At 34.0% G+C, this 17,007-nt stretch overlaps 3 protein-coding genes across 4 annotated transcripts; 2 read left to right on the top strand and 1 right to left on the bottom strand.

The window, feature by feature from the left end:
- The first annotated feature begins 867 nt into the window (after positions 1 to 867).
- Positions 868 to 4,445, top strand: LOC120172528 (F-box/LRR-repeat protein At3g59190-like). Its single transcript, XM_039179971.1, has 3 exons — positions 868 to 1,214; positions 3,043 to 4,099; positions 4,197 to 4,445. The coding sequence occupies exons 1-3, from the start codon at positions 868 to 870 to the stop codon at positions 4,443 to 4,445; spliced, it is 1,653 nt and encodes a 550-aa protein (XP_039035902.1).
- Positions 4,446 to 6,065: 1,620 nt separating this feature from the next.
- Positions 6,066 to 10,235, top strand: LOC120172419 (putative RING-type E3 ubiquitin transferase C3H69). Of its 2 annotated transcripts, XM_039179876.1 has the most exons (8): positions 6,067 to 6,268; positions 6,652 to 6,739; positions 6,833 to 7,623; positions 7,886 to 7,955; positions 9,524 to 9,612; positions 9,713 to 9,771; positions 9,868 to 9,952; positions 10,036 to 10,235. In XM_039179876.1, the coding sequence occupies exons 1-6, from the start codon at positions 6,252 to 6,254 to the stop codon at positions 9,747 to 9,749; spliced, it is 1,092 nt and encodes a 363-aa protein (XP_039035807.1). In that variant the 5' UTR covers positions 6,067 to 6,251; the 3' UTR covers positions 9,750 to 9,771; positions 9,868 to 9,952; positions 10,036 to 10,235. The 2 variants fall into 2 exon arrangements, with proteins under 2 accessions (XP_039035806.1, XP_039035807.1); XM_039179875.1 differs by lacking the exons at positions 9,524 to 9,612; positions 9,713 to 9,771; positions 9,868 to 9,952; positions 10,036 to 10,235 and adding an exon at positions 8,706 to 9,111 and having other exon boundaries at positions 6,066 to 6,268.
- Positions 10,236 to 10,996: 761 nt separating this feature from the next.
- On the bottom strand, positions 10,997 to 15,204 carry LOC120172527. Its single transcript, XM_039179970.1, has 10 exons — positions 14,670 to 15,204; positions 13,947 to 14,047; positions 13,439 to 13,790; positions 12,617 to 13,111; positions 12,272 to 12,586; positions 12,132 to 12,189; positions 11,912 to 11,973; positions 11,711 to 11,817; positions 11,521 to 11,608; positions 10,997 to 11,394 (listed from the first exon to the last, which is right to left on the bottom strand). The coding sequence occupies exons 1-10, from the start codon at positions 14,802 to 14,804 to the stop codon at positions 11,122 to 11,124; spliced, it is 1,986 nt and encodes a 661-aa protein (XP_039035901.1). The 5' UTR covers positions 14,805 to 15,204; the 3' UTR covers positions 10,997 to 11,121.
- Between the last annotated feature and the right edge of the window lie 1,803 nt (positions 15,205 to 17,007).

Genomic DNA, 17,007 nt, shown 5'->3' with positions numbered 1-17,007 from the left:
AGATGGGACTGAGTTGTGATTTTAGGTTTTAGGTTATGAGTTGCGATTACGGGATATATTGTGGACGGTTCAGTGTTCCGATAATTAATATTCGTGTTTGGAATTTGAAAATAAAATATGCGTAGCGATTCTAATGGCGCTTTAAAAATCGCGTTGCGATTTTACGTATTGTCGTTGCGATTTATGGATACGCATTGCGATTTACGTATTCTCATTGCGATTTACAGATACGCGTTGCGATTTACGTATTCTCGTTGCGATTTACGGATACGCGTTGCGATTTTACGTATTGTCGTTGCGATTTACGGATACGCGTTGCGATTTTACGGATACTCATTGCGATAGTCAGAATCGCGTTGCGATTTAAATGTTCGCATTGTATTTTCATATTCGCATTGCGATTCTGGAAAATCGCAATGCTAATTTGTACTATCGCATTGCGATTCTTCATAATCCCGTTGCGATTCTGGGAACTGATTTGCGATTCTGGAGATCGCGTTGCGATTTTTATTTCGCATTGCAATTTTGTTGGTCATTTTGGTAAATCCAAAAAAAATTGGTTAAAATCGTATATTATAAGGTATTTTTGATCACTGATGTTATTTTCTCTTATTATTATTATTTATTAATATAAATTCTTTCACCTTACACGATCGTAGATTTTTGGCTTCGTACATGCATACATTCATACATACACATGCATATAATTAATATTTTGTTAATATTCCTTTCACCTTATCTCTCTCAATCCCATCATCATACATGAATGCATGCATGTATGTATGTATTGTGCAGATGCATAAGTGGGGGCATGGATCTCAATAGAGAAAAGGACCCGACCCACTAAGAGGAACCCAACCGACGGCCATGCTGAAGCTGCCGTGCTACTGCCGTGCACCGGGCTGCGCCCACAACATCGACCGCCCGAGAGCCAGGCAGCTCAAGGACTTGAAAACGCTCCAAACGCACTACAAGAGGAAGCATTGGATCAAGTCCTTCGTGTGCCGGAAATGCGGCAAAGTGTTTGCGGTGCGAGGAGACTGGAGAACCCACGAGAAGAACTGCGGGGAGGTTTGGTGTTGCGTTTGCGGCTCCGATTTCAAGCACAAACGGTCCCTGAAAGATCATATCAAGGCCTTTGGTCCGGCCGGTCATGGCATGATCGATATCATTCTGGACAACGACGACGAACCGAGATCAGAATTTGAGTCAAGGTGAGAGCTTAGTATTCTTTTAAGACGAAAGGAAAGACACATTTCTTTCTTTCTTTCTATTCTGGGAACATTAAGTGCGTCATGGTGTCCGCATGTGTAAAATTAGTAAAATGTAGCAGTATCAAACTGTATTGAGGAAGGCATAAGTGATGCTATATAGTATGTTATGGATTTGTAGCATCAAATCTAACATGTTTTCCTTACGAAATTATTTTTTCTTTTTGTTATTTTTATTAATCTAGAATACTTACTAGTGGTTGTATTTGTTCTAAAAAAAATTCAATCATTTAATAATAAACGTTTAAATACTTTGCAGTTTCTTATGCTCAAGCTTGGACCCGAATAATATTGACATGTTAATTAATAAAGGCAAAAGAGTACCGAGACCCTTGTACTTGTCCAAAAAAAAAACCAATGTAGTCCTTGATATTTTTTTGCACTCAATGTGACCCTCGAACTAATAAAAAGAACACAATGTGACCTTTTGACCAACGATTTCCGTCTTTGACTGTTATGATGTTGGCGTGACACTTCACGATGCTGATCTAACAATCCATAGTGACTGGTGACGTGGTAGATATGGTAAATTAATTTTTTCAAGATGGCTAAATTTATTTTTTAAAAGTTTAAAGGCTTATTTATTTTTTTAAAAAATAAAAGTATTTTAAATTCAAAATATAAAAATACTCAAAAACTTAAATATAATAATACCAAAAATAAAAATAAAATTACTAAAAAAATTTAAAAAAATATATTTTTTGTTTTAAAAATAAAAATAAAATTCATATAGAATTCGGCTCTAAATTCTAATGTGAATTGTATTTTATTTTTATTTTGTTAAAATGTATTTGCTATTTCTTGATTATTTTTAAAAAAATAGATATTGGAGTGACAAAAAAACCTCGAACAGGTGAAATTTATATATATATTTTTTCAGTATCGTGTTTGTATTCATTTATTTATTTTTGAAGGTGCTCGTGTTTGTTTATTTATTGTTCATGAACATGTTCATTTAATGTTAATTTAACATTCGTTTAATATTCGATTTTTAATTTCATTTGCAACCTAACGAAAAATGATAAAATTATGACACTAGTGTTTAAACTCCTTAAAATTCATAATTTAAAATACAACTTTTATCATGAGTTCAATTTACTTCTGATCTTAACAGATATTTAAAATGTAAAAAAATAAAAGAAGAATTAGGTAAACAATCTTATTCATGAACATAAATGAACGAGTTGATAAACGAACTTATAAACGAGCTCATAAATGAGTTTGCTCGTAAACATAACGAACCGAATACACTTCTGTTCGTGTTCGTTCATTTATTGAATGAACATAAATTTTTTTTGTTCATGTTCGTTTATTTAGCTTAACAAACAAACATTATACGAACGATTCACGAACAATTCAATAAATGTTCTATTCATTTACACCCCTAACTATTATATTTAAAAAAATATAAAAAGAAAAACCCTAATAAAGATACTTATATATATATTATGTTTTTTAATCCCACTTGAACTGCAGTTCTAAAAATAAGCTATGTAATTAGTTTAGAGCAAAAGTAAAAGTCAAATCCTGATCAGATTGCCGGCAAAAAACTATTTAAGGCTTTCTCTTGATCTTCTTCTTCTTCAATCCTTCTGCTTTCTTCGAAAGAATCAAACTCTAAATCCGATGACTGAAAAAAGAAAAAGAGTTTCCGATAATCCCGAACACAAAAAAATCAGGTATGTTCGTCGAAAGATTTGTCTGCTTCCTTTATCAACAAGCAACTTCAATTGTGGTTCTGATTTGGGTTTCGTTTTATGATTTATGTCAGGAAAGTAAAAGCTAGAACAGTAGGTGAGAAAGACGCAGTTGATAGACTTAGTAATCTGCCAGAACATCTTCTTTTGAAGATCATGTCATCACTTCCGATAAAAGAAGCAGTTCGAACATGCCTCCTATCGAAAGGATGGAGGGATGTTTTTACGTCGATATCTGATATCGACCTTGATGGTTGTCTAAAGAATCAGTCTTTGCGTAATAGTTTCATGAACTTCGTCGAAAGATTTCTACTCTTGCGCAAGGATATCAGTGTCAACAGATTTCGTCTCCGCTGCGGATTCGGAATGGATCCTTGCAGGATTAGTGGATGGATACATTATGCACTACGTAACGGCGTAACAGATATTGATTTAGACATTAGAACAAAAGCATTTTCTCCGTTTCAATTTGGTGTCTTCGCTTGTAAAACGCTAGAGACATTGAAATTATCCTTCAATCGAAGTTTTACCCTACATGTTCCCAAAAGCTGTTGTCTGCGGAATCTCAAAGTTCTCAATCTCAGTGATCTCATATTCTCCGATGGCGAATCCTTTCAAAGACTAGTTTCGAGCTGCGTCAATTCACTTGAAGAATTAAGTGTTCAATATTGTAATCTGCAGAACGTAAACAAACTCAGTGTTTGCAGTACTAAACTCAAGAGGTTAACCATAACGAGTTATCTAGGCCCTTGTAAAGAACTAGAGATCAACACCCCAAATCTGGTCTACTTGTATTACGACTACAATACATCAACAACAACAAAGTATTCGTTCAAGAACCTAAACTCTCTTTCAGAAGCACGTATTGGTATAGGACCAATCATTTCCGCCGACACGGTCCGGAAACACACTGCTTCTGCAATAGATTTGATGACAGCAATCAGTCGCGTTCGGTCGCTTCATTTAACCGGTTGTTACACGGTAGACATGCTGCCTGCACTACTGAGCGTCCGCGATTTAATCCCGAAATTTCCCAACCTGAGTTATTTGCGGCTGGACGGATGCTATATCGGATGGGGAACGTTGTTCGCTGCCAGTCCATCTCTTCGAACCATTGCTATTGACTTAAACGTATGGATTAATGATATGGACTAACTAATCATACATACTATTGCAGGTTGGAACTTGTAGCTATGAATTAACGTTGTTATTGTTTTTCTTTTTGCAGATATTTTCTTCCGCAGATGGAATTAAGGAAGTTCCGTCTTGTTTACTGTATGATATCAAGGAGATCAAGATTTTAGTAAGAAGAAGACCGGATATTAAGTTCGTTGAGTATGTCTTGATGGAGGCGTGTGCTTTAGAGAGTTTGACAGTACAGGTAAACGCGACGAAGAGGGATCAGAAATTTATCGTCAGAAAAATACGTGCACTGCCGAAAGTTTCAAACAAATGCCAAATCCTTGTGAAATGTTAAACTTTATTATGTCTCCTAGTTTATTATTGTTTTTATGGGTTTATTCATAGATTTACAATACATTTCTAAGTTATGATATTTAATTTCTTGAATTAAAAGTTCAACTCGGACAAGTACTTGTACATTGATGTTATGACATTTCTATTTAAACAATAAGAAACGACTACAAGCATATGATTTAGAATAATTCGAATTAGTAAGTTAATAGTATAATGATTCAAATAGTCACGATTAATATCAAGTAAAATTAAGTATCAAATTGTTAATATTAATGATAACAAATAATATAAAATGATATGAAATTAATGCTAATAAAAAATAATGAATAAAATAAAGAATTAATTATTAATTAAAATAAAAAAGTAAATTCAAAATTAGTTATGAAAATAAAAATAAAGTACAAATTATAAAAGATCTAAAACCTAGAAGTGTAAAATCTGAAAAGGGAAAAGTGAGGGGTTTACATGCAATTTGACTATTTAAATTAAAACAAAAGTATGGGGTATTGTAATTTTGCCATGTATATTAAAACAAAAACATCGTTTATCTAAAATATAAATATGAAAAACTATGGGGGGTTTAATGAAATTTAACCATTCTAAATAAAATACAAATAGAGGGGTTGGAATGTAATTTTACCAAAATTAAAACACCTTCTGCGTGCAAATCACTTGAAACACAGAGGGGCGTCGGCTAACCTTTATGAAGAGCTTTTCATGGCCGACGGCCGACTGTGGGTAACGACGAACTGAGCTACGGCAAATGGCAACGTTGGATTTATAATTTAATATTTTTCAGAGAATTTTCCGACGATTTTCCCGGTGAGTTAAGACCTCCAACAGTGATCTAACTTAAATAATTTACAAATTCTAATTCTAAACAAATAAATTACTTAAATTAATTATAAATTAATTATAATTCTATTAAAAGTAAAATTAAATTTTGAATTAATGATTATTTTTAAATAAATCTTTATACTTTTAAATATTTACATAATAAAGATAAGTTTACCTGTGGTGCGTTTCAATACGTCGTTTTAGTGGTACGTTACAGTATGCGACGTGCGTTATAAACTCTTCCTGATTTTTATATCATCTTATGTGAAAATTTATAATTGAATTGATCAAACTGATCAAATTAATTAAATTATTTTTTATTTTTAATTATATAATATATTATGTAATTAATAATTTAATTATTTTGAAATGTTTTTATTAAGAAAAGTAAATCAATTAGCCGAGTAAACCTATTAATTTTAATTCGATTCAGTAAAATCAATTCAAATTATTTAATTCAATCATGTAAATTAATTTAAATTATAATCAATAGAATCAATTCAATAAAGAAGTCAATCAAACAAATCAAACAAATCAAACACGAATACATTATTTACATATTTATAACATGAAATGTAAAAAGTAAGTCTTTTATTTATTTATTTTTATTATTTCTCAAACCTTAATTAATAATATTTAATTCAGAAAAAAAGAAAGAAAGAGATTTTAATCACTTGCTTACTATACATACGCCTTGAATCTTAAAAAGGAATCCAGAAGGGGCCATTCCCGCAATAATGCCAAATCCAGGGGCCCTTTCAATACGGAAACCCAAAAGAAAAACCCTAGGCTGCTACGTTAATCTAAATGTTGTGTTTGGGGCTTCAATTTCGCTTCCCCTCCCCCTTTCCTCACCTATCATTCAAGCTGTTTGATATTTTTTGCAACAGATAAATTCAACGAGTTAAATTCAATTCCTTTGGCTTCTTTCGTTCCCCCTCTCAATCCATCGCCGTTCGCTATTTCGTCCATGCCTAAGACTAAGAGGTGAAAACTCCTTCGATCAATCCCCCGATCATCGATTTTTCGTTTCAATCTAATCGTGATTTGGGTTTTTGTGGGTATTTGACGATGATTTTGATGATGCTTTCAATTTTTGTTTTCGTGTGTCTGACTATTTTTGTGACGATTACTTCTCTATGCCATGTGTTTTTTTTCTCTTGCTAACAATTTGTTTTTATAATGATTATGAGCATGTTCTGCGCGTTGATATTACTGATTTTTCCTGCAATTTTAAATGAAATTGGTGTATGGATGAAGCGGAATGATAAACTGTTTAGTTGGATGTTGGAGATATATGTATTGAAATTACTAATTTTCGTGAATTCTCGATTATGGGTTTTATTTTTAATACTTTTGTTATGTTTCAGGGTTTTCTGTAAGTTCTTTGCTCATGGAGCATGCTTCAAAGGGGAGAACTGTGAGTTTTCCCATGATTGGAAGGATCCGCCAAATAATGTACGAAGTGCCCTTTGACCTTTCTGTTTTTTCTTTACCTGCTGCTGGTCCTCTTTCGTTACCTTATTGTTTCATCATACTTGGTCATTGCAGATTTGCACATACTATCAGAAAGGAATCTGTTCATACGGTAGTCAGTGCAGATATGAACATGTTAAGGCTTCTCAATCGGATTTATCTGCTTCATCTTCGTCCACAAAGCCTCGCCAATTCGGGATACCGGATTCTGTTCCTCTAGGTCCATCAACAAGCACATTTCGTGGTTCTGCTGTACTTTCAGCTGCTTCACCAGAGTTTCCTGGTTCCAATGGAGGGTTCCTTCCTCCCGCCAGAAACGCATGGAATTTGGAATCTGAGCGTCAAGATCTATCCGATGATGGTGATGTTTTGGAGCCTAGGAGTGGTAATGTAGCTGATCGTTCCATCTGCTCGTTCACTGCAGGTGTTAATTGCCCCCGTGGAGAAAAATGTCATTTTATTCATGGAGACTTGTGTCCCACCTGTGGGAAACATTGTTTGCATCCTTTCAGACCTGAAGAAAGGGAGGAACATATAAAAATGTGTGAGAAAAAGCAAAACCACCTTGATGCATTGAAATATAGTCAAGAAATAGAATGCAGTGTGTGCCTGGATCGTGTTCTCTCGAAGCTCACAGCAGCCGAACGGAAGTTTGGGTTGCTTTCAGAATGTGATCATCCGTTTTGCATATCCTGTATTAGAAATTGGCGTAGCAGTTCCCCATCGTCTGGGATGGATGTTAATACTGCATTAAGGACTTGCCCAATCTGTCGCAAGCTATCATATTTTGTCATCCCAAGTGTTATTTGGTACAGCACTCCAGAAGAAAAGAAGGAAATTGTTGATAGCTACAAGGCAAGACTGAGGTAATGCGACGTCAGTTTCCATGTTTTCTTTATTTCCTGCGTACACTCATCACATGAATTATGAATTTATTTAAATTCTCAAATTTGTGTGTACAGTTGAAGAGTTTGTTTGGATGATCTATAATATCCGTCTCATGTATTGTATAATATTTTAATTATTTGACTAGCATAAATTATATTTGTGCAAACAGAAATCTGTAAATTTGTGAATTTCTATTCAAACTATTAAATCCATTTTTATATTGTTGTTTTTTATTTTTAGGTCAATAGACTGCAAGCACTTCAACTTTGGTAATGGGAACTGCCCTTTTGGGACAAGTTGTTTCTACAAGGTAATAATTGCCTATTTATTCAGGTTTTTGAAATGGCGGATTCCCTTTTCCAAATTTGTGTATTTCATACCCTATTAAGTATCAACTACTATAAGCATTTTAGAAGTGATTTTATGTTATAATTCTACATTTTTCGCTTTTCTTTGTTTATGGTTATTCTTCTCTCGTTGTGTCACTGTGGTTGCTCAATCTTTGAGCAATTTCTTAGCCAAATCCCTACCAGACTTTATCTGAATAGGCTAGTGTAGGAATAAAAAATTACTTTTATCTCCAACAACATTTGACAGCTACGAGCTTCTATGACAATTTTCTTTAAGAAAATTGCTACTGATATTTGGTAAGAGGAACAAATATGAGAGCAGTGAATGATTCAGGCAAAGATGCTAAATCATGGTTGAGATCTGAACCAAGTCGATGCAAGGAAAGATTGTGATGCACCAAATATGATTTTTTGTACAAGGAGTAATCATCTGAGAGGAAGACAATGGATGATAAAGTAAGGACTGTGTTTGAATTTAGAGGCATTTTGGTTTGTTTATACGGCTTCTTCATTCCTGCCTTCGCTATTTCTCTACCCTTTGCTACAAATACACTAATCACAAGTTCACTAGCAAATTGCTTGATGCTTCAAGATTTTGTTTCCCTTAGCGTATTCTCTCCTTCCTGTTTTGTTCATTTATATGCAATTTACTTTAGTCATAGAGTGTTAGTTTTACGATTCTTTTAATGGATGCTCGTGTTGTCTTCCAGCATACAGTCAAGCCAGGTTCTTATGCATGGAAATACAACTGGCCACCTCCTCGCAGATCCAATGTTATAGATTTGGACACAATTTTTTATGCGTTCGAGCACTTAATTGAAGAAGATGAAATGAATATTTTTGATGCTGAAGATTTGGAAAACGATGATATATCTTTGGAGATGGCCTTGTTTTTAATGCAGCTAGATTATGAATCGAGTGACCCCTCAAGCGATGAGGATTTTCACTATTAAGTTCCTAAAATTAGTTGTACTCCATTTTGCTGGAATTATGGAAATTTCATAGCATTGGTTGTTCTTTAGGCTGCTACCTTTTTTATCCAGTACTGTCTTGTTAAGACTTCAAACATCGTTAATTAGTATTGAATTCTGGATTAAGTTATTAGAGTTTGAATTATTCTTAACAGTTTACATTAGTTTGAGGCTGTGTGGGGGTATTAAGGTGTAAGGGTATTGCCTTGCAATCCTTGGATTTGTACTTTTTATGGATTCTTTTGTGATGTGCCTCCTACTTCCTATGTATTTTAAAAAATCAAATGTTTTTCCTAGTTAGACAATATGTTCTGGATAAAGAAATGTTCATTGGACCAAATGTTGTATATATGAAATCATCATTCTATATATTGGCTTTAGAAAATGTTATCTTTATTTTTTTTAGCATCCTTGTTTGCAGTGAATGTCATCCAAAATATGATTGAGGATTTTCTATTTGAATACTAGGCCTGCATCTTTGTATTCTTTCTGTGTTGTGGTTTCATAACTGGCAGAACTTTCTGTAGTGTGTTTTCATGGATGTTATGTATTTGTAGCATGCATATCAAGATGGTCGGTTGGAGGAAGTTGCTCTGCGCCATCTTGGAGCGGAAGACGGGCACACCATCATAGCTAAGAATATTAGGTGCTTTTGCGCCACTTTTGTTCTTTTTCTTTAATTATATAGACTTGTTCGATACCTCATCTGTTACGTTCTTTCTTACTATATTGAGGATTCTTTTCAGGTTGTCCAACTTTCTCAGTGACTTGCACATTGGATGAATTTTCAGAATATCTACTACAAGTAAGTTCTATGTTTGATTATCGTAATCCTCTTACAAATACCCCATTTGTTTCCAAGACGTTTCTATTGACTCCCAATGCATTTTCATGCATGCAGGATATCTAAATAATGCAAGGACCTATATGCAGCTTTTAATGAAAACCTCTTCTTCGGTTTCTAGTGTTGCACTCCTTTTCAAAAGGTAAAAATATTGAACAAATTCCATTATTTGGGGGTAATGCTATGCATGATTGAGAACTCGATTCTTTAAAACCGGGAATGCAGGATTGCGGAAAGGAGGAACCAGAGGCTGGAATCATGGGGGCATGCTATGGTTTATATGCAATAAAAACTGCATCTCTAATATTTAAAGAAGTAGAAAACTAGTTGTGGGGTGTCAATGCTGAGTGATTTATGGATGATAAATGTTTGCTGAATGAAGGCTTTGGAATTTTAGTAAAGCCAATGGCGATTACTTTGAATAATCGAATTCGAGGGTGGCAGTGTTTATTGCTTAATGCTTTCCCTCTAATCAGTGGAACTCTCCAAAACTGTACTTATATATACATACACACACGTATGTAGGGATTATGCTATGCTGTGATATGGTCTCTCAGGATGTGCTAGATTTTAGAGATTTTCATAATACACACACACACACATATAGCAAGCTTGTAGTCCAGGTTCTTTGTGTGTGCTTGATGCTCTGTTTATGTAATATGGTGAATTTTCTGTGGAATAAAAATACATGCAAATTAATCTCTAGATTTCGCAGCCCCTTATTTGAGGACTATGGGATCCTTTACTATCAGATAAGAAGTGTTGTACTAGGGATTTTTATTTCTACAAACGGTATAAATAAATCTAGAATTGAATTCTTATTTAAATTAAATTATAATTAGTATTGATTAAGAAATTCTGAAAGAGTGTAATTGAAATTACTGAAGTTACAAATAAACGACATATAAATTTGCTCTTTTTTTGGGATCGTTTTCTTCTATTTTCTCCTTTTTTTTATATATACACATAACCAATGTTTAATGAAAATTCAAAAGAAAAAAAGAGTGCGTTTGCTTCCAATACCAAATCTAAAAATTCCCCTCCCCTCCCACACCTAGAAAAGCCAATGCCTCAGGTTGCAGAGTTTCTAACGAAAACCCCTCTCCCACTTCTATTACATACCTCTCTCTAAACTCCAGGTGTCAAAGAATCATCGCGTTCGGATTTTTTCCGTATAAAGATACTGGATGCAATAAGTCCATTAACAGCATTTCAATAGGAAAGAAAAAAGCCAAAAATAGAAAACCAATGCAACCTCGGAGGAGGTATGTTGAGAAATTGAGATTACTGAACTGAGGTAGTGGCATTCCCTTATGACTTGGGCTCCGTTCGGATATAGGTGAGACTACGGGCAGTGGGCGAAGGAAAGTTACCCGCATCGGATGGAGTGGCCTGAGCATCACGCTTCCACTGAAAGCTTCTTGCACCGGGTTTTATAGGAAGGTGAGGACTGAATGCACCTGGTATACCTCTGGCGAAAGGTGCTCTAGCAAACCTTGCGGCAGAAAATGGAGAACCCCGAGCTATGCGGGGCCATGTCATGACAGGAGCAGCAGCTTCTTGAGCAGAAGCTTTCTTCACAACCTTCAGCAAGAAGGTAATTGAACAGGTTGTATAAAAAGGTAGAGGAATATCAATATGCATGGCAAGTTGGACGTAAAAACTCAATAAAAAGGTTGAATAAAAGAACAGAGAACAAGAGCTAAATACCTTGAGAATTCGTGACATGAACGACGTACCATCCAGAGACAAAGCATTGGCTGCTGCTTCCTTTCGCATGAACTCCACATAAGCTGACCTGTGTAGGCATTGCACCTTAGAAAAAAGGGGTTCCCCACAGAAATGCAAAGAGAAGAAACAAACTGACGTATTCAGAACAAAAGTGTTTCAAACAATTTACCCTTTTGGCTGTCTCGTTGCAGCATCCATAACTATAACAACTTTTAGCACTTCTCCAAACTTATTAAAATGTCGAGAAAGACTATCCTTGGTCGCAGCAAAATGCACCTGCTTATCAATGGTTACAGCACCATATATTGTCAAAATGAGTAAGGGAGACGTATACTCTTTCTAAACTATACAGATAAGTTTGGTTTCTCACATTGCCCACAAAGATGGTTCGAGAATCCGCATCCTTTAAAGGACGACCAGCAGCATGTGAAACTGCAAAAAGAAAATGGCAAAAATTAAACAAAATGTTAAGAATGCAAGAAAAATTCCAACAGAACAGAATGAAATAGGTCACAATACACAAGACAATTCCAAGTATAACTCGCACACAACAGCCAAATAATCAATCCTAAAAATAGAAAGCAACTCACCGGAAGAAGGCTGCACTGCTTTCTGAGACATTTCTTGGTTATAAGCAGCACTTTTAACCTATAATTAACAATAAAAGTAAGTTTCAACAGCCCAAGTGCAAAGAATAAAGGAGATAATAAGTTTAGGAAGAAAATCCTACATTTCCATTAGAGACAGTAACTGGGTCGCAATTCTCCATCAATCTAATATTAGATTTGCTAACAGCTGTTTCACTCTCTGGAAGAGATTTTTGACTGTCCAATCCTGAAACCTTCCTTGTCTCTTGATAATGAGGTGGTTTCCAAGTATTTACATTGACAGAAATGTTAAATATCTTACGAGAATTTGCTGCTATAGTAGATTGATTTTGATCTTTGTTCCTCGTTTGCAAGATTTCATCATCCTTATCCACATTGTACTGCACCACAAGTGAGTTATCACCCTTGTTTCCACCTGATGTACCAGTACGAGATACATAACTCCATGGCTAACACCATTCATTGTCAGACAGAGACTCTGAACCAAACCCGGTCTCACTTTCTAAAGCAGTTATGTTATCAACATGTCCACCACCATACTCGTCTCTTCGATCATATGCCGAATGGGTTCTCCCCAAAGGTTGGTCAAGATTTCCATATTCTTCATCATCGGGAAGAGACACTCCGAATTCTGGATGTAGGTCATGAGTCTCCAAAACATCTGATCCAGGACCAAGCCTGTCAAAAACACTTCCAGAATTTTTCACCTTTGTCACATCTTTGGCAGCTTCTGCCACAGCCTTGATCATTGCGGCCATTGGATTTGCCACTCTTGCAACAGACTGAATTCTCCGAGGGCGAACTGGCAAATCTCCAGAAGAAGTTGAGACAACAGATCTAAGGCGCTTGGAAGATGGCTCCTTCGCTGAAACAGGTGCCCTCAAAGTTCCAACTGCATCTCGCACAGCAAACTGAAGCAGCCGCCTAGGGGCATCAATCTTCATCTGAGAAACTGCTTCCCTCTATAAAAGGAGTTCATCCATGAATCAGAAGACAATAGTCAACTAAATGAAAAAGACATAATTGGCATTTGACAACATCAAACTGCCATGCAATTTACACAAAAATATTTCATTAAGAAAAACCTTTCTGAACTATTGTTAGAGAAAAAAAAAAGTATCTAATGATAATATGTGATCTTCAGGACAATTAAGGAATTTATCCCTATACCATCTGCTCTATATCATTTCTATAAGAACATATTTGTCCAGTTAAAGGAGAACAATATGCTCTTAACTCTGGTCAATGGTCATCAACTAGTCATGAATATGGATCCTAGAAATTCAAACCTTTATTGGATGTCGCTCGTCAGGTCTACTCCTTTTCTTCTGGGTAGGACAAGGAGAGGTAGATCTTCCACAGCTTACTTTAAGACTGGATTTTTCTTCAAAACAAATATTCTCAACCACAGAGCTCCGAAGAGGAGGTGGATCAGCCGCATCCCTAACCAGTCCCTTCCACTCCCTGTTGTGTCGGTTCCTGGAAACCTTAGTAGTCTTTGCTCTTTCGGAATCAATATCCAACTGGTGAGAGCCAGCACCAATGGACTGATTCCCCAATACAGTTGTTCTGGCTCCTCCAACATGAGGTTCCTGAGAGGGAACATATACATCCAAATTTGAAGCCAAATGATCCCACAACCTGTTCAAAAGCAAAAATAAGAATATTATAGACACACTAATATAAGAAAACTAAAAGTATCAGATATAAGGATAAGGTAAGGCTCAATCCTGACAATTAGGTTTATATAAGCACTGATTTTCCAAAAGATGAAAGTTGGAAAAATAATATAAATACCAGGTGACAAAAGAAACACTGTCATCCCCAAGAAAAACATTCAACTCATTCATTGCTTCATCTTTACGTCTTCCGTTTCTCAATAAGACAATCACATATTCCTGCCAATCAAATCAATGGGAGAATATGGTTAAAAACCGATTGGAATATATGATCTTTCACAGTTTTCAACAGATTTGGTAATTGCTGCATTCCAACTATTTCAAAGATTGGATATAATCAGAGCACCACATCAAATACTGAAAGGTCAAGAATGCTAGTCAAACTACACCTAAGGTGAGATACATTGTTATAGGAAAGATTAAAACCAGATATACTTTAAAAAAACTTGTAACTGAAAAGGAAAAAAATTAAGGGCTTTTGAAAATCCAAGTAGTCATGAAATCTTAAGCAAAACATTAAGAACCATGATGCCTTCTAATTCCTCACTTTCTCTTCAATCCTTTTCCTTTAAACAATGCCATAAACAATTGGCAAGAACATAGAACATGGAAGTAAGAGGAACAAACTTGGGCATTTTAAAAAGTTAAAATTCTACAGATATCGCTCAAAAACATTCTACCATTGCCCAATTGAATCAAAAACAAATGCAGAAACAGCATTACGATCAATGAAACAATTCAGAGAACAAAATTACAATATTCACACATTTTTATTAAAAAAAAGGAATAATGCAAATAAATCGAATAATCGATAGTACGGGGGGGGGGGGGGGGGAAGCACCACTAGTGTATCATCAGTGTAATCGCCCATAAACTCCTTGAGTTTTTCCTTGACTATATCTTTCAACTTGGCTGCTCCATCTCCGCTAAAATTAACTTTAAATGTCAAATCATCAACTCGATCCACACTGCCCATCTTCGTCGATTTCCTCTTCGAAACCCTAATAAAACCTCTACCGAAATACAATAAAAACTAGGAAAAAAAACAAGTAATTGTGTTATTCCAGAAACCCTAGCTCCAGGGGTTTGCAAACAACGTGAAAAAGCGGGAGCGGCAGCTGATGAATTGGAGGGACGCGGCGGCGCGTGAGAGGATTGGGGTGCCTGCGAGAGAGTGGGGAAAGAGAATTGGGTTTCATGGCATATGGGAATTCCCCTACCGTATTTTGCGGGTTGAAAAGAGATAAAAGAGCTGAAGCAAACAACAAATATATGTCCGTTACCACCGCAGGCGTGGCAAGTTAGCAAAGCAAGGACTATTAGGATTATGAGTTGATCTTCTAGGTTCGAATCATGCTAATTGAGAATATTGAAAAAATGTGGGGAATAAGGTGTTGGGTTTTTTGAACTCATATATATGTATGTATATATATATATATATATATATATATATGTCCGTTCCGATTCTTTGTAATTGATTTTTTTAAGAAAATGACTGCATAATTTTTCATAATTCATTTTTTAAATTTTTCATTATAAAATATAAATATTTAAAATGATATTATTTTATATATTTAAAAATAATACAATATTAGATAAGGTATACACATTGTCTTACGAGTATAGAATACTATTTTATTAGGTCTCTCAAATATTAAACTTATAAAATGATCCTCTGACTATAGAGTGTTGCTTTGTTGAGTCTTTCGACTATTAAAAGTTACAAAATAGGCACTAGACTATTCATTATGTTCTAAACTCTTTCTTTTCATTAAAAACCTAACAGTTAACTAAGCTGGACGTTACATGATGACTGAAATATGATAATTGTAAGAGATTTTAAGATAATATTTTATCATATCATGGTCAACACGTTAACATTCAACTTAGAATGTAGTTAATTTTTTAACAGAAAATGACGAGTTTGTAACATAATGAATAGTCATGTGACCATTTTGTAACTTTTAATAGTCAAGGGACTAAAAAATAAACAATTATAGTCGAATAACTATTTTATAACTTTTAATAATAAAACAATACCCTATAATCATGAGACTATTTGTGTACTTTATCCTATAACATTTTAGCATTATTTTAATACAAAAAATAATTATTAATACTTTTGATAATATAATAAAATAATTTTTTTAATATATAATATCATATTATCGTTTACATAATAAATTATTAATAAAATTAATGCCATCTATTAATTTTATAAAAAAATAATATTATGAATTATTAGATATTAAGTATTAAAAATATATTTATTAATAATTTTTAGGGTAAAGTATAGTAATAGTCACTGAACATTTCCGAAACTTGCATTTAGGTCCCCCAACTTTTAAAACTTGCAATACAGTCCCCAAACATTTAATCCGTTTGCAATATATTCCCCGCACCTATGAATATTAGGGTAAATTATATAAATGGTCACTAAACTTTTCAGGCACTTAAATTTAGGTCCCCCAACTTTTAAAAATTACAAAACAATTCTCAATTTCATTCTAAACCAAAAATTCCAAAGTAATTCAATTTCATTCTAACCCTAAATTCCAAAATAATTCAATTACATTCTAAAACCCAAATTCTAAAATACTTCAATTTCTGTCTTTTTTATAAACGACGCCAATGTCACTAAATTATTAATTAATTTACTTTTTATATTTAAAAACATATGATAATTTTTTAATATTAATTTAAAGACATGAAATTTTGTCAATAGTAAGAATATATGATAATAATTCATTTATTTAAAAATAAATATATTTCTGATTATTTGTGTATGTTTTTATATCTAATAATACGTGTTAATATATTTTATATCTTTCACATAAATATTAAGACTACATAAATAGTAGAGTCAAAATTTTATATACGAGTTATGTTAATTATAGTAATGATGTATAAATATATTTTATTTTTATATTATTTCTATTATAATTAAATATAAATATTACCATGATAATTAAATATTTATTACTTATTACATCGAATATTTTTTGCAGAAAAATTATTTAATAAAATCATAAAAAACACAATAAAAAATAAACACAGAAGTTGACTACTTCAAAAATAAAATAAAAAATCAATAATTTAATATAATATACCCTAAGTTGATGATAACAATTAACTCAAAAGAGATGGGGTTTGTGCCATGTTTTTGTAACATACGTAAA

Source organism: Hibiscus syriacus, unplaced genomic scaffold (assembly GCF_006381635.1).
Source record: "Hibiscus syriacus cultivar Baekdansim isolate YM2019G1 unplaced genomic scaffold, ASM638163v2 tig00111851_pilon, whole genome shotgun sequence".
In the NCBI taxonomy this organism is placed as follows: Eukaryota; Viridiplantae; Streptophyta; class Magnoliopsida; order Malvales; family Malvaceae; genus Hibiscus; species Hibiscus syriacus.
This window is presented reverse-complemented; position numbering and strand designations above follow the sequence as displayed.